This window comes from Canis lupus, chromosome 37 (genome assembly GCF_011100685.1).
Source record: "Canis lupus familiaris isolate Mischka breed German Shepherd chromosome 37, alternate assembly UU_Cfam_GSD_1.0, whole genome shotgun sequence".
Taxonomy (NCBI): domain Eukaryota; kingdom Metazoa; phylum Chordata; class Mammalia; order Carnivora; family Canidae; genus Canis; species Canis lupus.
In genome coordinates, this window is record NC_049258.1 from 22,357,213 (window position 1) to 22,379,432 (window position 22,220).

Sequence of the window (22,220 nt, forward strand, 5' to 3'; positions counted from 1 at the left end):
GAAGCCCCAGTCCAGGAGGCAAGAGCGGACAAAGCTTGTTTCTAGTCCTGGTAGGCACAGGGAGATCTATTACCATTAATTACCATGAATGACTCCCCGGTGTTTTTGTTTTGTTTTTTGCAGAAGCAGGGAGATTGCCTTGGGGAGGTGGGGCGTGCATTTAGATACCATTACCTACTTTCCAGGTGCCTGTTTCATTCACAAAGAAACTATATTCCAAATAGGCATTTGTCTTCTTACCTTATCAACTCATTCATTCATTCACTAGCAAATGTTATTGAACACCCTTTAGGCCTCTATGCCTATCTCTATTGTAGGCACAGACTATATCCAGTTACAAAACAGACGACATCTCAGCCCTTTGTGGTGCTTCTTCTTTGTATATCTGGCTCAAAACTCTACAAGCTGCCTGTGCTGCTTCATCTTTTTTAACAAAGGAAAGCGACTCCATCCACCATGAGGAAAATATATTGGGAGAACACTGCAAGACTATCTGAGTAAATACTCGTCTGTCTACCCAGCAGAGGAGTCGGTACCTGTTCGGTAATCAATGGAAACTGGCTTGCTGCTTGCCGGGCTGTCTCCACGGCCAGTGACAGCATACACGGTGATAGTGTAGTCTGCTCCAGGTTTGAGGCCGCTGATGGTAGCTGTGGACTTGCTCCCAGGCACAGTGAACTCCTGGACAGGGCTGTTTCCTCCTGTGTGAAAAGGGGTCATTTCCAAGTGTGAGGGGCTGAGGAATAGTGGGGGATTGCGGAGTGATGACGTTGACATATTGAGACAGCATTTAGCCACACCTTTGATTATTCCCTTTAAAACAGTACTATTAACAGGGCCTTCATGGAAACATACTGATTTATGCATGTAGTGAACCTTAGTAAGTGTGTAAAAATTGGGAGAAAATTGCAGTTTAATGCTATTTTAACATTCCAGATTTCAAATGTCACTGAGTCATGACATTAATATTAGAGGGAGAAAGAAGGTAAGGCCTCAACCCAAGATGGCATATATTGTATTCCTTTTTCAAAATAGTAATGAAATATATTCAGTTTAGATAAAATTTCGAAAATACAGGAAACTAAAAAAAAATACAAATCGCTTATCATTGCACCACTGATACTGTTTGTGAATTTGTAACTCTTTCTCAGCTCCATTGTTCCTCCTTGATTATTATACAAACAACTTTATACCTTGATTTTGCCACCAATTACAGCATACACATTTTTTTCACATATTCTTGAAAGAGACAAGGCTCCACTGAATGGGCTTGCCAAAGTCTCTTTAAATATGTATCCGCCCTTGAGCTATCAGGTTACCCACGCAGAATCTGACTTGATCAGAGTGACAGAGCATTTTACTAACACACCTGTTTCTCCATAGGTGATCCTATAATATCTCACTGTGACAGCAGGAGCATCCCAGCTAATCAATAGGCTGGTGGGGGTTGCAGCGATGACCTCTAGGTCCCTTGGAACATCAGAAACTAGAAAAAAAAAGCAAAAGTTTCCACATCTGTAACTTTCAAACGACACCCAGATTCACTCTTTGCTCTTTTTTTCAAATAACTGCCTTTATAATTCCTGCATATAAAAATGTAAATATTATACAAAATTAGCAGAATGAAAAATCATGAAGAATTTAAAGGTAAAGGGTTAAAGAGGCAATTCAAATTGTGATAAAATGGTTATTGCGAATTTATTGAAGCACCTTTTTCCTTCTACTTTTTATTTTGAAATTTTTTAAAACAGGGGCACCTGGGGTGGCTCAGTCGGTTAAACATCCAACCCTTGATCTCAGCTCAGGTTTTGATCTCAGGGTTGTGAGTCTGAGCTCCATGCTGAGCATGGAGAACACGTAAAAAAAAATTAAAACAACACAGAAGTTACAAAAAGAATATATCCCCTTTTGGGCACTGGCTAATTGGCAACATTTGCCACATTTGCTTGATTCTCTTCCTGTGTTTTTCTGTTAATCAATTTGAGACCGAGGTATAGGTATCATGATGCTCCTTCTCCCCTAAAGACTTCAGCATCTGTCTCCCAAAAATACTGACACCATTTCATTAAAATAATGCTTGTTTGTAAGGGAACTTTGAAATAGGGATTGTCTTATTTAATATCTTGAATAATAAAACTTTGGGTATTAGAATTGTATAACTACCTAAATCTGGTGAGACATTTTTGGTGATAAATTATCTGCAATATAGTCTAAGAAGATTTTCTTAGATATTAGATATTAGATATTAGAAGATTTTCTCCACATATTCTCTCACTTCTCTCTCCATGCCTCCTAACTACAATCTTATTTTTTTAAGAGATGATGACTCAGACAACACAAAGCCGTTTCACAGAAGATCCCACCTGCACAGAAAGTCCTCTGAGTTTCTTGGCAGACCAGAAAACAAGTTACCTGTTGACTGTTGGCCAATCAAGGGAGGACTCTCTTCTCTGCCATTAAGAGCAATGATGCTGACCACATATTCTGTGCCCGGATTGAGGTTGGTGAGGGTGATGGAATTCCGAGAGGGAGGCACTCGATCCTCCCGAGGTCTTCCACTGGTATGCTCTGGATGATGGCGAATACGATAGCCAGTGATCGTGGCTCGAGGAGCAATCCAATGGACAGTGAAAGAGTTGGCAGTGATATCAGAAAAGTCAATGCCAGAGGGGGAATCAAGACCTGTTTTTCCCACCCGAGGGAAGAAAAAGACATCACCAGGTTAGGAGCTGAGGAAGAACGTAGGGAAGGTAACACACAGGAAGAGTTTCTGTCCTTTCTCATTAGCACGACAGATTGCCGTAAACCTCAGGTCATGACGCACTGATTCTAAACCACACATACATTTCAAAATCATAAACTGACCCAGTTAAAATGGCCAACTCAAGCTTTCTCTTTTCTTTTGCTAAGTAATACAAGTGATTTATATGTGTTGTTACCCAAGGTTTCTGCATCCCTTTTGAAGACAGGTGTCTAAGATATTCTGGGAATTACTTTCAAATGCTTCAGTGTTCAAGTATTCTGTTTCTATCCTGTAAATGTGTCTCTCAAAATAAGGCAAGATATGCTCACTCTCAAGTTAAGTGTTTGGTTCTCAAAGAAGCCTTTTGCATTCAAGAGGGAATTGACAGGTCAACAGGGTAGTAATAATGCCAAACATAAAACTCTCAAAAACTAAAAAAAGACATCATCCTAGACAAATCACAATGCAGGTAAGCCCTCATGAGTCGAAAATGTAGCGTACTGCAGAAAAAGTAATAAGAATTGAGAGTTTATCTCAAATTCAAATCACTTAATTTCTCTGGGCCATCCAGAAAATTTTTATTGTAGTATTAATAAATTGAAATATCACAACTCCTTTTTGGAACCAAGTGAACAATGACAAATAAATTAATGGATATACCACATAGCATTTTTTTAAAAGGGAAAAATTAATAGAATCCCTCATGTTAAAGAAGAAATGTAATATTACGGGATTCGATTCAACTTCCTTATATAGCAAATGGATATTTCATCAAGCAGAAAAAAGTAGATAAACTTGTTGGCTTAGCAAAGAAGGGACAAGACTTCCATGACAATGACAGTGTTGGGTCAGGCTTGAACAGAGCCGCCTAATAAGAAGGAATGTTCACCATCTCTAAATGATAAAGATTATATTGTTCTTGGGAGATGTTTTACAAGGATAGACAACAAAGTTTCTGGACTATTTGGGGTCCTCTTTGGAAACAGAGTATAATCTTAGTGACTAAAAGTCAGGGTAATACTTGCAGAAGGGTCATTTCATTTTTAAGACCAGTGATCAGAAAGTAATGATAAGGCTATAAGCACACTGCCACCCCAAAAATGGAGATGTATTTTCAGAAGCAGCATTCCGTTTTGCTCTTGAAAATTGGTAGGTGAAGTTGTTTGATCAGCATCCTGCTAACATGACCCACCTGTTTTCTGTCTTCCTCTAAGGGGTGTGCTCTCGTGCTGTTCGTACACACTGGAGACACTGACCAAATATTCCGTGCCAGGCAGGAGATCTGAAGAGGCAAAGGGGACTTATTTTTAAATCGTGCTCAAAAGCATGAAAAACCAAAGCACCTTTAGGACTATTTCAACTGATAAAATAAAATACACCACCGTTTGGTCCTGTAACCTACTTATACTGATGTGAATGTTGCTCCCTGGAGGTGGGCTGCAATGAGGTGATATGGAAAGGTCACCTTGCCCTCTGACATCTCTGAGCCCTGCCCTCAGATGCACCCCTGAGAGGACGATTCAGCTGGTCTGCAATAAGATGGTTGCTGCCACACAGTATTATCTCTGTCATCCACTTAATAGTACATCTGTTGAGGGCACGTGATGATAGTGACCCAGGCTCTGTGGATTATCATTGACCCGGCACCAACAGCCATAGGAAGCAGTTTGCTACTATTTGAAGCAGACTTGTGGCCATACAAGAAACTGCAAATATTTAAAGTGTACAGTTTTGACAGGTTTTGGCATATGTGTGAATTGTGAAACTATCGCCACATGCACGACAATGAATGTGTCCTCACCTCCAAAAGTCTCGTTTTACATACGAGAGGACAGAGGCACAGAGAAGTTATCTTCTTTGACATACTTGCCTGAGATCATAAAGGATTTGACCCAGGCCAAGACGAGCGGTCTCAATAATTAACCTTGACTGAAAAAGAGTCATAGTCCACGTTTGCTTCTGCCACACTGAAGAACAGGATACTTTAAAACATTACCTATGCTTTCCTGAGTATCCTTTTCTCTTGTTTTCAAGTTCCCCAAAAAGTACAGAGTAAGGTTTTTAACCTTTGAATTCTTCCTCCATAGACCCCATTCCCCTCCATACCATTTCTGTAGAGGTCGCCCCTCAAGGTTTGGATGCTTGGACTCTACTTTCCTTATTCTCCTGCTTGCCCAGGGGTGATTTACTGGAACCACTAGAGACCTTAGTTGCTTCATCTATAAAACTGGGTAATAATGGCTCCTCAGGGAGGGGAGGGGGGCGGCAGGAAATGGCTACTTTGCAATCTAGAGCAGGATCTAGAATAAAATCTTAGAACACATGACGAACATGTGACCAGTCAGCTGAGGCGGACAGTGGTCCTGCAGCAGGGGCTGTGTACTGAGTGATGCTTTGACTACTGACTCCAGAGTGCTCCAGAACAGAAACAATAGCCCCGATGATATGCGGATATAAGGATGTCCTCATCCTAAGTCATGAAATGAGAAGCCAAGACTATAAGACTATGGTCATATTGAGCTGCCTTTTCTGCTCTAAAATGTCTGCAACATAGAGGATGTTTCCAGACCATCCTTTGCTAATGTACCTAACTGTGAGCTCCTTCTTTCCTCATGGAGAAACCTATGCTGCTCTCATGTGTTTATTTTACTGTTTCAGTGAGAAGAACGAGAAGGGACATTGACAGGCAACACAGCATCGTGTCTCAGCCTCCTCTTTTCTTTAATCAACGATGTCTATTTCAAAAAGGTAGGAATCTAGAAAGACACAGCTTCCATAAATGGTTGCTGTTTTCCTAGGTCCTCAGCCTTCAGAGAAATCCTGCCTACAGATTCTTTCTGAAGTACCAGTTACACTTCTGGTTCCTTCTTCAAAAAAGTGTCCTGATCTATCCTGAGTAACAAGCCACTGTTTCCAGGCTTTCAAACGCTAGAGATTACCTGCTTGATGCTTTTTTAAAAAAAGAGAATTAAACAGATATGGTGACACTATTTTCAATCCTCATTGTTTCTCTCTCCAAACATTTAGATTTAGTCAGACATTTTTCTCTTGACATTCGTTTATTTTTATGTGCTCATCTGGAAGCAAAACTTGTTTGAAGGCTTCGAAATTCACTGCTGGTGTTTTTCTACTATGATCTTTAAAAAGTTATAGATCTCAAAAATACATACGTGAAAATAGCAATAAACATGACATCTTTCAAAACGTACAGAGCTGCACAGCAGATTGGGAGTTTAGCTCACCATCTTGTAGCTGTCTTGATTTTTTTAGCTGCTCATACCTGAGAACTCGGAATTCTTTTCTCAGGCTCTCACTTAGCATTTATTGAACAGATACAGGTGACTGCTTACTTGTTAAGACCACTACGTTGTCTGAAGGAGAGATTGACAACTCCGCAACATCTTCCTCGTTTTTCACAGGTGAATAGCGCACCAGGAAGTTGGTCAATTCAATGGATGGAGGTGGGGCCCAGGTGACACGCATAGTGTCTGGACCAATATTGGTGAATCGCAGGTCAGTAGGAGGCGGGACAGCTGGTTTCAAATAAGAAGGAAGACCGGGTTAAAGTAATTTTAAAACTAAAGCTAATAAAAATAGCTGGAAAGGTAAACACAATATTTCATGCATAAAGGAAATGAGTCATTATCATGCAAATAGTCTAAGTCTAATCTAAATCACAGTGAACTACTGTTAAAAATAAAACACTACTCACAGTACTGTTAGGCCCCTTTAACCTTTCTGCCATCAGTACATATCAAAGAATAATTTTAATCTACGTTCAAATATGTGGAATTTTAAGTACATTATTAATACCACCGACAGTTATTTTATCCCAGGCTGAAGAGGCTTAAGTTGCCACACAGCAGAAACACAGCAGTACTTTCCAAAGAAACATGCACACAGACAAAAAGACAAGAGGGTCCTAAATTTCCCCTGACACGAGGTGACTACAGCTACTGGCATCGCTACAATCCCACTCCGTGAATTCTACCTACAAGTGAAAAGTTTCATGCAAATTGGTTCTCAGCATGTTTCTTACCATGCAGGGCAGAGAACCTTGGTGATGTTGCATGCTCGGCCCCAGACTGGTTAAACAGGAGTTTCTTTACCTGGCCGTGGCAAGGCAGTCCACTGTGCTCCAAAGTTTCTGTTTCTCCTATGTCAAACCAACCCCCTTCCAATCCACCCTAAATTTGATCGGGTTTTTAGTCAACTACGAAGCAGGAACATGGGAGGGTTTACCAAAGAGGAGAAGTAAGAGCATAATGGTACAATTTGGAACTACATTTCTTATGAACTGGTGCTCATGACCCAATTTGGTATTCGTGTAAGATATGTTTAGAAAAAGCTCCAGGTCTGCAAATTCATTTAACCTTTGCCATTTTGGATTGAGCAGATTCGATCTCTCTAGCTTTCTGCACACTTGTGGTTTAAATGAAAGTGTATCTTGCACATGCCTCTGACCACTGAGTTGAGCAGATACATCCAATTCCTTACCCCCAACCCCAACCCACTCTCCTCTCTTGATCGCTGGCAAATTGCTGGCTTTTCCAGTGAAACATCCATATTTAACCAGAGTGACTGGTGGCAGCATGCAACACCCCATCCATGTCTCAAACACAGAAGTTTTCAAAATTCACCCGTTTGCTGTGTCAGTGTAGTAGGGGCACTCTCTCCGCCATTAATGAGAGTGATAACGCTGATGTCATAGTCAATGCCCGGTTCCAGCCCTGTAACTGTGTAGTATCCTACCGAGGAGTCCACAAAATCTTCAAAAATAGGGATACCTTCTCCTGCCGCAACTACTGTGATGCGGTACCCAATAATGGTGGAAGAGTTTAGCGGGGTCCACCTCAGGCCGATGCTTGAATCGGTTATATCAACAAAGCTTAGGTCAGTGAGTTGGGGCACCTCTATTGAGTTACAAAGTAAAGGGGGGGGGGGCAAAAGGAAGATAGAGGCAAAAAAGGAAAAAATAAAGCAGTGTACATCAGGTTACTAGTGGCAAACTTGACAGAATGTTAAAGCAATGATGGTAATATGCGATCTTTGCCAAATTTTCTGAAAAGACGTTCTAAGCATCATGAATATAGTTTGCTTCCCTGGGAGGATAAAACAGGTTACAGTATTCTTAAGGGATTTTCTTACATTTGAAAAGTGTCTCTAAACAGTAGAGTGTGAACCTCTCAGGTTCTTAAAAATTACAGGCCTGTTTACGATGTCAAAACCATTCTTAGAACCTAGACATGATATCTGTAATAAGCATCTGCAATTTTTTTTTTTAAAAAGCCAAAACTTTTTTAGTAAGAAAACAGAGCTTGCATGAAGAAGGCTAAAAAAAAAAAAAAAAAATCGGCCGGTGAGTTGTCTTTGTTTTCCCATAGAAAAATCATGACAACATTATGGCCATACGCATTATGAATGCATCGTGTGAAATGTGCTGTTCAAAAGCACATTCAGGAGCAAGACAGATAGACTTGAGTCCAAGACCACTGCCAATATTTTGCTGCACTCATAATCAAAGTTATTTCATCAGCATTAATAAAAGCATTCTAGCAAACAGTGCAGAGGAGAACACAATCTGTCCAATGCTTTCATTCTGTCACAATCCAATTTTGGACAAATAACAAACCTATCCCTATAGGTCTTTTCAGGGTTGCCTTTCAGTCCACAAGAAAGAACAGCTGAAGGCGTAGCCTTTCTTGGTCTTTTTCAGTTTTATAAAGAGAAAGGATTTGAAACTGCAAGACGAAGAACTGGACGTGTCAACCAAGTGCTATTTTTCAATGCTCACATATGGAGACAGGTACGATTTTATAGACAGCTGCTGAAGATTGATATAGACTGTAAAATCAGGGACAAATGTACCGATGGGATGCATTTACCATATTACTTTTAGCCTGTCAGTACCGAGGACGACACATGACATCATTTTAGTAATATTTCCACGTGAGCGGACAGTACAGAGTTAATGCCATGGTTGCCACTCCATTACATACCCATCGCAACAAACAGCATCCTGGTGAGGCACAGACAGTAAAGCAGTGTTAACAGCAAGCATTTGTCCAAACAGTTGCTTTGACTTCATGGTTTTGGAGAGTGTGGTTGGGAGGTCAGAACTAATCCCAAATGTACTTGACACACTCAACCACCTGGGGATTAAGACATTAATCCCCACTCTCATCGAAACTGCCACTCGTAGGATAACAGTTTATTTTTCCATTACCTGGGATGATGGTATCAGAGATAGGGACACTTTCCTTGTCATCTTTAACAGTGTAAACACTGACATTGTACTCCAGGCCAGGACTCAGGTTTTCAAAAGTGCAAGAGCTCTGATCTGCATGGACCACTTCTTCCAAAGAATATCCCTGTTGGCCATTTGTAGGGGTGGTGGTAATTCTATAACCAGTAATGTCTAGAGAAAACAGAAAGGAGGAAGTTACTGCATCAAGCATTTGTGACTCAGGGCATATTAAGCTGGACTCCAATGATGGACCCACAAGGGGGAAAGAAGGAAGACTCGGCATTTATTGAGGGTTCTCCTGTTGTTCAGTGCTATGACAGCCCTTTTTTTTTTTTTTAAAGATTTATTTGTTTATTCATGACAGACACAGAGAAAGAGAGGCAGAGACATAGGCAGAGGGCGAAGCAGGCTCTCTGCAGGGAGCCTGATGTGGGACTGGATCCCAGGATTCCGGGATCACAACCTGAGCCAAAGGCAAACGCTCAACCACTGAGCCACCCAGGTGTCCTACAACAGCCCTTTGAGGCAAATAGTAATATCCTCAGTTTAAAGAAAATCTTGGGACAGGGGAGTGATTACCCAGGGCTTGCCCTCTGATACATCCCAGGCTTACCTGGAGTAGTGCTCCTCTCCCAGGAGACGGTGAGCACTCCAGTGTCAGGGTTTGCCTCCAGGTGCAAGTTTGTTGGTGGAGACAATGCTATGCAGAAAAAAAAAAAAAAAAGTTAAAGCTAACTTCCATAGTCAAGCACTTGACCTATGGAAAGGTTTTTTTTTTTTTTTCTTTCTTCTTTTCCTTCCTTTCTCTCTCTCTCTCTTTCTTCCTCCCATCTTCTCTCCCTTCCTTTTTCTTTCTTTCTCTTCTTCCTTCCCTCCTCCCTCCCTTTCTTCTTTTCAAGAATCAGTAAAAAGAGAGAAGCTATACTATGAAACCATAGTGAACAGCAATTCTCCAAGAGCATTTCCTTCTACAGTTAATGATTTTGCAATACTATCAAAATTCTTTCGCCTTGCCAGTTCATAAATATTCCTGACGTGGAAAGAACAGTTCTGGTGGCAATGAGTATACGACATAAGTTGAACTTGCCACTCCAAATTTAGAAATAGCCAATAAGTAGGGATGGGATCTTTCCCTCGTGCCATTATCAGAAGCAAAAAGTGATATTAATATCTAGCTATGTTAAAAATCAGAACAGTTTTAGAAACTAAAAGAGACAACTCCTCTTACGTGTCACCACTTTCTTTACAATTGGAGTATCTCTCTCTTGTCCGTCCCTCAGGACTGAGATGGTGTAAACGTATTCCACACCGGGAGTCAGGCCAGACACAACAATGCTTCCCGAGTCTGAAGTCACTTCTCGTGGTGCTTCCCCTCCCTGGCTTGGTCGTACACCCAGCTAGAAGAAGGAAAGCAAAATAAACACCAAGGACAAGTATTTCCATAGCTGGATTACTGCTGAGAGGTTGTGGTTATGCTTTGTATAATGTGAACTCCTGTGCACACTGCGACTTTAGTAGGGGATGAGTTGGGGCCTGCCTTTAGCTCTTTTGGAGATTTTAGCTGGAAATTCCTCGGACTGGGGGGCAAGGTGGAAGAGGTGTCTTCCAAAACCGCATTTCATTGGCTTGTCATGGAAGGTTCCAGAAAAATGTCATTACATGCTGTTTTGCTTGATAAATAATCTCCCAATATAAACCAGAAGTACATAGGGGCGTTGGGCCACAGGGCAGTTCACTTCTATTTTCTTTGCTGCTGGAAGAAATCCTCCAGCACTCTCTTTAATGAGTTATGAACATTCAATTTAAAGGTAGCAGCCCCTTTAACATTTTGTACTTCAGAAACATGCCTTTTGAAGAAGTATGTTCACAGCTTACACTGTAGGACAATATATTACAAAAGAAGAATTAAAATGAATGTGCCCATAATTTTCAATTTTTTGGTATTTTATTTCAAAACCTAGGTAATATTGTCTCATCAAACAGTATTCAACTGTAGAGATGTCCTTTGTAGGTTATAAGGCTTCTCTGAAAGTCAGAATGACACGATTAAGGGAAATTTAAAACGGCAATCTTCAAAAGGGCTCTCTCTATATTTAAGTAGCATAATCATCAATATGGCTATTTGCATATTTCAAAAAAGAAGTGACCTTTGGTGTATTTTTTTAAACATGCAATCATGGGGATTTAGTCTTGATTTTCAATTATAATAAATATTTCTCTCCCCATACTCTAAATGCCAAAGAAAGGAATTCTTTTAAGCATATTCATTTGTATTCATCACTTCCCTAATATCATGACTTTAAAGAACATGAATCCAGATATCTACAGGGAAGACCTTAATCTTAACTTCTATTAAGAGATTCACCCAAGGGGCTTTGAACAAGTGGAGATGAAACCGATTGGACTAAAATGTGATTTTTAAGTGACTCTGAGTTTAATTGGTCTCCCTAAATTGGTTTTCGTGAACTTGTTGACATCCATTTAGAACAACACCACAAATGGCATTTCCCTATGTATTTTAAAATGCAGTCCCCTGGGGGAAAGGCTGGAGAAAATCACATCACAGCAACGGTTCCATACTAATGTTCTATCCTTTGCAAAGCACTTCCACAGCCTCAGTCCAGCCCTCCAGCCATTCACTGAAGCAACGGGCACGTTATATACCTGGACGGTGCAGGCCGAGAGGCGCAGATGGAGGCAGCTAACAAAACCCAGGTCTGCTGACTCCCAAACATCCTATTTCCACCACATCCAGAAACACGAGGGTACTTTGGGGCTGTTATCACAGGAGATGAGGAACATCTGCAACTTACCTTAAAACCAATCCTTGGAGCAGGGGTCCATGTGATCACAATGGTGGTCTCGGTGACCTCCGTATTGTAAGGTGGAATGGAGCTGAGAGGCTGCACTGTGAACCAGAATCGATACACATGGTCAAACCTTGGAATCACAGATGATGCTACCGAACATTCAGAGCAAGTATTTTCATGGAGAGCCTCTTTTTTACCCAGCTAGGGGCTCCTGAATGTAATAGCCCTCACTGGGTAGGAATCTGGAGTAGGTCCGTGGTTCCCAGTCTTTGATGCGCCACACAAAGTATCTGACACCTGGCTAACACGTAGGTTCTGATTCTGCAGGACCGACGTGGGGCTAGAAGTTTGCATTTCTGTGATGCTGATGCCAGTGATGCAAGTCCATGAATAACTTGAGTAACAAGGTCTCAGTAGGACCTCAGAGGACACTTTCAAGTCCTTGGATTCTTTGATTTGTGTCTTTTCATCAAGTTTGGGATTTAAGTTTAATGATGATAAATTTCCCTATGCAGTCAGTATAAAATCCCATTTGAAATGTAAAACTGGTCACCACAAATGGACTATCATTCTGCTTTTTCAATCATTAATTTATAAACAATTGTTAAATTATAGATGTGATCTTTAAAGAACTCTATGCTGAATTATTCCATAACAATAGTCAATTATTTTTGGCTGCAATGAGAAATACCATACAAATTTTAAACAAAACCTGCCACGTGGACATACTTCTAATTTCTAAAGATTCCTTAAACATGTGACTATCCTAGACCACATTGCAAAAATTTAGTACTCTGCCACTGGAATTAAGAATTATAACAAGGTAATTTTGCATCTCCTAGCATCCTGACCTCGCTGTTATTTCAGTGAAAGTATCACTTTAAAAAAAAAAAACAAGAAAATAAGAAAAATGAGCATGTGTACACAAAGTGAAGACAGACATTTGCAGCAGTTCTACAAACCTTATTACAGACTTAGAGTCTCTAAAATGTAATCGGCTGAACAACTCTATCTTGTAATAAAGGGGAATAAGCATTCCAATAACTGGCTGCTATGGGAAAAATGAGGTCTCAGAAGCCAAGACATTTGAACAGAGTGAGTCAAATTCAAGGGTTTCGAGTTGTGTTGCCAGCCCAGGTCACATGTTTGGTGCCTTCAAAATTCCTCCCTTTTTATGCCCCAACCAAATTCTGTGCCTACTGGGGCTGGGGGGTGGAAACTATTAAATGCACTCATGCTAAATTATGAATGACTGGGGAGATAGTTATCCTCCAGAGGTACCCCATGGAGATGAAAAGTCTTGAGACCCTGCTCACGCCTCAGCTGCAGTCACTTGTTTTCCCTTCGACCATGTGGGGATTTGGGCACCACTGCAATTCTCCTATTTGTCTCCCGGCTAGACTTTACTGTGTGCTTTTAAAAAATTGATTTGAAAATACTGTGTGGAGAAAAATCAAGTATGTGTGTGGGCTGCTCTGTAATAACTGCTCTAACGACTGACCTAGAGTTCTACTGGTTTAGTGAGCTGTTTCCTAACTACGTTATTATTTCAATGGTGTCTTCAGGGTGAACCAGGATGGGTGACCCATGGTGCCTTGCCAGAGTTTCTGAAATCACACACCACTTGGCTGCTGCTGACTTTGCCGAAATGCCATGGCTTTGCCCTATGGGACCATGTCAATGGGCACAAGAAACAATTCGGAGAACGAGCAGCTTCTTGCGTGGAACGTCTGTAAAAGCCACAACCTTTTCACCAATTACATTCTCTCCAACTCTCTTGGGCTTTAAGACTGGGTGTTTTCTATTGCTCGAGCCAGCCAGCTAGAATCTTCCCAAGTTTCTGATGATGCTCTCTGCCTGGGAAGACCATTACAGGAAAATCTCCAAACCACAAACCCACAAACTGATGTCAAACAAAGGATGTGACTGTAAGTATGAGTTATGAGTTCTGGAAGGTCTTGGTAGGTGAAGAACAGCCTGGCTGTTAAAGAAATAAAATTTGCCCTATTTATAAAAGAGTAAGCTGTATTTTCCCCAGAAACAGCAGCCCCCACCACCATTCCACCCTCACTTTTGCTTTTAAGAATTTAGCACAAGTTATAAAATCCAGAAAAGTTATTCCCAGAATTAAGCATGGTTAAGACAGTAAAAAGCTACAGAAACTTAACAGCAATTGCAAAAATATGCAAGCTCTACTGATGTTTACAGCCTCGGAGAGTACTTCAAGTTTAAATGAAGTTGTGGAACTGCCTACTTAAGTAGGTTTATTTAAATTGAAGCTTGGTTGAACTGCTTTCATTCTCATTCTTCCCTCAATCGCCTAGTCAGTGAATATTTTTGGAAGGTATGCTGTGTGCAAGGCACTAGGTTAACCTTTAGCCAATAAAATTAGTTTTGACAATCAGTGCCTTAACTCATATTTAATCATATTTTATATAAATACACTGTGCAGAGCATAAAGATAACATGTCCAATATATCAGTTTCCGAAAGTAATTGAAATAGTCGAAATTGAGCCACCATACTTATTATTTACTTAACAATACTTAATTATTAAGTATCATTAAAATGCTTTTAATTTTCAAAAATTAGATTATTGTTAGTATCACTAAAAATGCTTTTTTAAAAAAAAGATTTATTTATTTATTTATGATAGACCTAGAGAGAGAGAGAGGCAGAGACACAGGAGGAGGGAGAAGCAGGCTCCATGCCGGGAGCCTGACGCGGGACTCGATCCCGGGGCTCCAGGATCGCGCCCTGGGCCAAAGGCAGGCGCCAAACCGCTGAGCTACCCAGGGATCCCCAAAATGCTTTTATCCAACAACAGAAACTACATAAAACAGGTCTCATGTTAATGAGTGAAAAAGTAAAAATGCTCATTCGTAGAATTATATGTTATCAGTAGAAGGATAAATCTACCGATTTAAATCTAACTCATGAAGCGCATCTCTAAGAAATAGGTATTTATAAGAAATACAAAGACACTGATTTAATATTAATAGATTTTAGAGTAACACACAACATAATATAGCAAAATTCAAAGGTTAACTTACAAATGAAAAGCAGATTTTCCTTGCTGATAGTTAGCAACTACTTAAGAAAAAGACTTCCCTAGCCCAAAATCATACACCAAATTTAAGTAGAAATACATTTCTGGTAAATTATGAATTCTTACCAGGACAGGTTTGTAAAGAATTTTCTTTGGGAGGTAAATCCCATAGTTATTTACAGCAAAATTTATATTCACTTTTTGAAGGCTTCTTAACCTCCATATTTTTAAAGGCTTTTGGAAAAATGCAAACTAGTTCATAGTTGTAATATATGTTGAAAAGTACTGGGCACTTCTACAATTCAAAATGTCAAGTTAAAAATAATAACTGATGCTCAGCTAGAAATTAGGGGTCTCATAATTCATTGTAATGTAAATGAGAATATTTTTAATAGAAATCAGTTTATGAATATAGGTCTTTATTGTGATGTAGATGTGCAGATTTAAGGCCACTTCCCATAAAGTGTCGTGACCAAAAACTGTCAGCATTCTTCCCTCTGTGGAACTTCAAGAGTAATTTAAGAAAGATGAAAAGAAAAGAAAAAAACCTATTCTGTTCTGCAGAAATACTTTAATCTGCTGCTGTCTCATAAAGAAATCATTTCCTTAGCTTCTTGTTCTATTGGTTTCCATTCAGTTGGTCAATGTTTTCATTCTACACTTACTGCTACCACTCAAAACCCATAGTAGCAGGATGTAGACATAGGTGCTGATTTTTTTTCCCTCACCTCAACTGGTATTTGGTATATTCATTTAATACAATAGCATTCGACTTTCAAATAACTGGGTGCTTTAAACCGTGTTACTCAAAGTGGTCCTGGAGGAGATAAGAAGCTTGGCAACATTTGAAATTTAACACACTGCTACCTTCATCAAGAAAATCTTGCTTCAAAAAACGACCAACTGAACTGAATACTGTGTTTCATGATTTATATGCAGCCACAAGCTCCTTACTGTCCAATAATAAATGGATCAAGGGGCTGGTCCGTGACCACATTTTGAGTAGCACTGTTTTAAATCTTCCTTTTTATTTTAATCTTGTATTAAGGTCTTTTAAGTTAACTTTTTAAAAATTTATATTCAATTTTCCAACATATAGTATAACACCCAGTGATCATCCCATCAAGTGCCTTCCTTAGTTAACTTTTTAAAAATCGGATGAAGCAGGGAGAGTGAAAATATAGGTAAGAATCTAGACATCACTAAGAAAAGACATGCAAACTTTGGCTTACGAGTGGTGAAGACTCCAGTGGCTTTGGGGCTCTGCTGGTTGCCTTTGACAGCCACAAGGGAGACAGTGTACTCAGTTGCAGGCTGCAGATTCCTCAAGGGGTACTGCGAGGCAGAGGGTCCCACGTTGTACTGCTTGGGGTGGCCTCCCCGGGTTGGGCCCACGGTCAGTCGGTACCCAGCTATCCGGGCCCGAGGTGGAGTCCAGATCACTAAGACAGTTGAGTCAGTTTCGTTGGCAAACCGGAGGTTAGTGGGAGCATCCAATTCTAGAAAAAAAGAGGAAACACATCAAGAAATATTTGACCCTCAGTAATGATCATACTGAAACTCAAAAAGCTTGACTGCATTTTCTAAAGTTTTCTTAAGGTTGAAGCTAAGTAAAACTCAAAACCTTGGAAATGTTGAGCCATTATGAAATGGAGTGCTACTGGAAACTTTGCAAAATTGTGTCAATCATGAGAAACTGCAGACTTTTTTTTTTTTTTTGCTTTGACTTTGATCCTGAGAAAGTGGAATGTTCCAGCATGACTTTCCCATCACCCTCTAAAATTATACTAACATTATAGAGATAGTGCTATAAAAACAAAAACAATAACAAAAAGACCCCACTCATGAATGCCACAATGTGCTCTGAATCAAACAGGTTAAGAAAGGAGAGATAAGCCCAATAAAGGGAGGGCAAGATGAAAGGGCATCATCCTTGCCCCTTATGTTCCACTAGAAGGAACATAAAGAATATTGTCTGCATTTATTGAATGGATAGTCCTTTGCTAGAGAAATAAAAGTAATTTTCCCATGGTCCGTATTAGATAATACGAATTATTAGATAATAATTATAACATCTGTCAGAATCATGGTAGGACACTGGTAAGTGCACACTATCAGAAAAATGACACAAATTGTGAGTTTCCTTGAGTGTGATAACTAGCACTTTCTCTGCAGTAATTTAAAACCTTTATCCGATGAAGGAAATGCTGAAGAGGTAATCGAGTACAGAAGCTGAAAGAATAGGACTTGGGAGTCAAAATGGCAGAAATCTATATGGATTCCACTCAATTGCTTCCTAGCTTTGGGATTTCACAAGTTGCAGATTTTTGTGAGCTTCAACTTCTTCATGAATCCAATGCGGATAAGAAGACCTCTCTCATTAGGTCAAAAGAGTATTAAATGTCAGGACAATACTTGTAAGGAATGGAGCAGAGGCCCTGGTTCTTCACATGCAATTACTGTTCTAGCAACTACTATTCGTAAATAATTCTGCTATGAAAGGGTTAAGAGTGTACATCTGCAGTTTCATCTATATATTTTTAGTTACAAAAAAATAGACTCAAATTTACAATCCACATCTCTGTTAGCAAAGAAAATTAGGTTTTTTCCAGCCCTCCTCTCTTGGTGCCATTACAGGGCTACGTGTATTTGGGAAATGGTCACTGTTTAGCATCCATGGAGCTGGTCTCCGTTTGGTTTCAAAGTGTAATGTGATTTCTGCCTCCCCCTCCCCCTTAGCCACTGGGCATTTTCCTATTTCTAACTGTACACCTAGGAGTTCCTGGTTTGCTGCACATTCACCATAGACTGGAAGTGAGGGTGGAGAATTGGGGGGTGAAGATGGTCAGGAGCAGGACGTACTGGTCGTTTGTTCCGCCGTCAGAGGCCTGCTCTCCCTCCCTTGGTTCACGGCGAAGACTTTGAAGTGATAGGTGACCCCGGGGGACAGTCCGGTGACTTCCGCGAAGGTGTTCCTGTTGATGGGCAGCCTCTGCCCGTGTTCTCCGGGCAGGTTGACGGGGATCACGTCTACGCGGTAACCAGTCACTGTGCTCTCAGGGGGGGTCCACATGATGGTGATCTTCACGTCTGTCACTTCTACAAACTGCAGGTCCCGGGGAGGGGGAACTTTATCTAATGGACAAGAGCCAACTGGTCATTCACAATTCCTGCTGAAGGTGATTTTTTAAAAGCCAATTTCCCAGAGGCATGTAGAGAAATTCATGGTGCCTCTCATCCCAAAGCAACGCTAAGTTTTGTCTCTTAACCAGAAAATATGCATTTTTGGCTTATATTTCTATGGTTCAGTCGTACTGCTTACATATGACATATAAGGCTTTTTATTTTATTTTACCTAAAATATGTAGGAAAGCAGATGAGTTTCCAATGTGTTAAGTGTCCCATCAAGGAATTTAAAATAAACATACACAAAATAAAATTTTTAAAAAATACAAAAACAACCCTAATTGCGACCACTGAAAAAATGTGGTTTGCATTTTACTGAACTATTTTGTAGAACTTGAGAGTCACAGATGAACTGACACGCAAGTTTCTGGGGAAGACTATGAAGACTTTATGGTGACAATTTTTAATCAGGAGGGGCAGCGGCCAGCTTTGATAAGTTACTTTATAGTATGGACATCTCAGCCAATTTTCTTAAGTTTAGGGATAAACTAATCTGTAAGATTACTTGCATATGGGAACTGTTGACAGACACAAACAACCCTCCCATGGGAATAATTATTCTCTCATCTTACACTTCTGGTTCTCCCCAGCAGGCCCGTGAAATGAGCACAGTCCAAGGGCGGTTTTATTCCTCCAACAAAAGTGAGGTCAAACGTGTTACCCTGGTAAGCTCTAAGACATAGATACCATAGGAAGTGACTTTAAGTTACCTGAACGCGGGACGCCAGTGGTTTCTTGTTGGATGAAAACAGGGGTACTTTCTTGGTTTTCTTCCACCGCATAGATAGTGATGTTATACTGAACGCCAGGTTGCAAGTCACTGAGGGTGACGGAGTTGGCAGTTTCAGGAAGGTTGAGTTCTGTGCTGCTCCCTTCTACTGATGGCGAATACACTATTCTGTATCCTGCAGATTCAAGGGGAAAAAGTCAGCCACGCTGTTTCATGAAACAGAGGTTTGATGAGTCATAAATCCCTCTTCTCAGAAAATCCCTTAGCGTCTTGCTTGATTAGTTAAGAACTTGTGATTCTTTCCGACTCTTTAGATGTTGCCACTTCTTATAAGGGCTATTCGGTACAAAGATAGAGTAAGAGCAGCCATGCAAACCTTTTTAATAATAAATATCATCCTTGAAGACCTGATATCCTTAATAAATGCCTATTAGAGACACCAGGAGGTGAAAATATTCACGTTAAAACGATTTCTTGTCTTTGAGCTCTGGGCAATGAAAGCAATTAATGAATCACCTTGAGTGTAGGTTGTCTAGCGCTGTCTGTGTCTTTTAGAAACTTCAGAGGCAACTGAGTAACTTAATGAGCTAAGAAGGCAACTGAGCCACCTCTTTAAGAAGAAGTCTTAGAGTGAGGTTTTCAGAAAAATTACCCCTCTTCGACCTCAGAAATGCCTGGTTTAAAAAGTCAGTGGGCTGGCTTTAGAGGTTGTGCATGGTGTGTGTGTGTAGGCAGTCAATAAAATGGACATGACTAGAAATGATCTGTAAGAAAGTCCAGTTGTCAGACTTGAAAAAAATCACATTCTGAATTACGATCCCTGACCACAGCTCAGAACTGGCTCCCTCACCACCAGTGCCATCAGGATTAACATGGTAGCCAAGAGAAGGAGGCTAGCCTCACCTGTGATGGGCGCCTGGGGTCTGCTCCAGCGAACAACAATAGAGGTGTCATCAACTCTGTCCACAGCAGGGTCAGGAGGAGCATCAGGTGCTACAAAAAAAAAAAAAAAGGAGCAAATGAGAAAAACAGTCAGGAAATATTGCTCGAGGCCTGTTCTACAGAAAAAAGACTCTTTTCACAGCGCGTAGTACACATGTACCTGTTGTCTGCGAAGTAGACAGGATCAGACTCTGCTCTCCCTCTTCAGATATCTGATAGACATTTACAATGTACTTTCGGCCAGGAAGCAGGTCAGGGATGTTCACAGAAGTGGCCGTGCTTGGAAGATCTTTAAGATAAAAAGGAAAGGTTACCAGTCAGAGCAAATCAATCCCTCAAATCACTCCACAGCCCATAAGAGGGGTATTTTTAAAACTATACGTTCATAAGGGAAGGGGGCAAGTCTAGAAGGAAATGTACTAATGGATAATCAATAATTATCAATCCATTATGGTCTCATTTTTCTTTTGTTTGCCATTTTTCTAAATTTCTTCTCTATAGATACATAATTTTTATAATCCACCCCCATGTTGTAAAAATAGCTCTCTGTAGTTAGAAGTCAGGGTAGTGGTCATGGGCAAGGGATGATGGGATAGGACAGATGTTCTTTTTCTTAATCTGGGTGCTGGTCACATGGGTGTGTTCATTTATAAAAATTCGTCAAGCTCTGTGCCCATGAATATATTATGCTACAGTGCAGTTTTTTAAGGGGCCCTAACCATGAGAATTCGAAAAGCACGAATGAGGGTACCGTGCACCCACAAAGGCTAACATTTTCTGCCGTGGTCCTCAAACCCGCAACCCCTTCCCCAAAGAAAACACCAGGAGCTTCTAGGTGGCTTAGTTGGTTGAGCATCTGACTGGATTTCAGCTCAGGTCACAACCTCAGGGTCCTGAGATCAAGCCCCACGTAGGGCTCCACGCTCAGTGCAGAGTCTCCTCTGCTCCTCCCTTACCCCACCCCCTAATAAATATATAAAACCTTTTAAAAAGTCATATAAGAAAGAAAATACTATGGTTGTACAGACTTGTGCTGAGGCAAATGGGTAATGCAGCTCATACTGGGGACCAGGAAAAATGTGAGCATATGGCTCGGGAAAGAGCGCGCTCAGTTCTAGAGAGGTCAGCCCTTTCCCTTCCTCACACCGGAAGCGTGTTCAGTCTGAGGCGTGAAGCAGTCCCAAGGCTGTCATGACGGCGCACGGAGCTTACCGAGATACTGTGGTTCATCTCCCTCCTCACTCAGCTCGTATTCCACACGGAACCCTGACACGGTGTCCGAAGCCGAGACCCACGAGACCACGAAGCTGCTGGCCGTGATTTCAGTCACAGATTCAGAAGTGGCCACGACGGGAGAAAGGGGCGTCGTCTCTCCCGTCACGGTGTTACCTAGAGAGAGTCACAGAAAGGGGAGAGGGAGCTTCAGCCGTGGGGAACACTCGCCGCTGTCGGAACAGCGTTTAAAAGTGGGTGCCCGCTGTGGAAGCGAAGCGCTTCTCTGAGGAACACAGGTACAGACGTGAGGACCGGGGGTGAGGGGCGGGTAGGGGGGTACGGGGTAGGGGGGGGTGGGGTACGTACTGGTCACCGGCGGGCTGGTGCTGGTGGTGGTGAAGTCAAAGCGTGTCACCTCTCTGTGGCCGTAGTGCTGGACGCTGATGAGCTGGCCCTCATAGACCACGCCCGGCGTCAGGCCTTTGATGGTGTACGAATTCAGGTGGCCAGGAATGGTGGCTTCCTTCCAACGGCCTGGAGAGTTTTTCTAAAGATTTCAAAGGAAAAAAAAAAAAAATCACCCAAGTATTCACAAGGATGAACATTCATAGATGATACTGAGGAATCGTCAAAGAAACGGAGACCTCTGCAGCTCCATTGTGGAGGAAAATCACGGAAAACTGGAATCAGAACAGGGACCTGCAGCAGTTTAATACTTATTATTATTTTAGCTAATATTTACCGGTAGCTCACTGTGTGCCATGCTCTGTGTTGTTTTACTTAATAGTATAATTGCCCTCATTTTATGGTAAAGAAACATAGTTATGTGACACGCCCAAGGTCACACAGTTGCAGGTGCTGGGCACCTTCCTTTTTTGTCAGAATAATTTATTTCAGATCAGCAAGAAAATATGATGAATCCAAGTTTTGCCTCTCCCATTTTTTAAAATTTCTACAATGAACAAAGAGACATTCTTCTCTGAAGTGGGAAAAGGCCACATATTCTATCTTTTACTTTGTAGGATGGAAATTTCTTGCCCTGCAGAAATAGTCAAAAGTAAAATATTGCTTTGTGACTCAGTTCCTGGGACGATCGCATATAAGGTTCGACTGGTCTGGCTGTATGACTCATTCTTGGATATGAATTACCCCATCAAAAGCAGTTCCCAACTTTGGGCAAGACTGCAGAAGAATGTGATTTCGGTTTATTTAATCTTTGCTTCCAGTTTACATTTTCACATCCTGTCCAACTTCATTAACATGTCATGGATCACAAAACTCATTGCAATAAAATGTGTG

At 41.0% G+C, this 22,220-nt stretch overlaps 1 protein-coding gene across 1 annotated transcript in view; it reads right to left on the reverse strand.

Moving 5' to 3' along the window:
- FN1 (fibronectin 1) overlaps positions 1 to 22,220 on the reverse strand; it is a 66,451-nt gene that overhangs the window by 20,900 nt on the left and 23,331 nt on the right. Inside the window, exons 14-30 of the mRNA XM_038585906.1 lie at positions 21,288 to 21,468; positions 20,919 to 21,095; positions 19,867 to 19,995; positions 19,668 to 19,757; positions 18,745 to 18,939; positions 17,711 to 17,983; positions 16,081 to 16,347; positions 11,804 to 11,898; positions 10,219 to 10,387; positions 9,604 to 9,690; positions 8,970 to 9,161; positions 7,384 to 7,656; positions 6,094 to 6,276; positions 3,936 to 4,025; positions 2,413 to 2,682; positions 1,370 to 1,486; positions 537 to 701 (exon numbers count right to left, since the gene is read on the reverse strand). Coding sequence (XP_038441834.1) covers positions 537 to 701; positions 1,370 to 1,486; positions 2,413 to 2,682; positions 3,936 to 4,025; positions 6,094 to 6,276; positions 7,384 to 7,656; positions 8,970 to 9,161; positions 9,604 to 9,690; positions 10,219 to 10,387; positions 11,804 to 11,898; positions 16,081 to 16,347; positions 17,711 to 17,983; positions 18,745 to 18,939; positions 19,668 to 19,757; positions 19,867 to 19,995; positions 20,919 to 21,095; positions 21,288 to 21,468 — 2,953 coding nt within the window. The remainder of the gene's footprint in view (positions 1 to 536; positions 702 to 1,369; positions 1,487 to 2,412; positions 2,683 to 3,935; positions 4,026 to 6,093; positions 6,277 to 7,383; positions 7,657 to 8,969; positions 9,162 to 9,603; positions 9,691 to 10,218; positions 10,388 to 11,803; positions 11,899 to 16,080; positions 16,348 to 17,710; positions 17,984 to 18,744; positions 18,940 to 19,667; positions 19,758 to 19,866; positions 19,996 to 20,918; positions 21,096 to 21,287; positions 21,469 to 22,220) is intronic.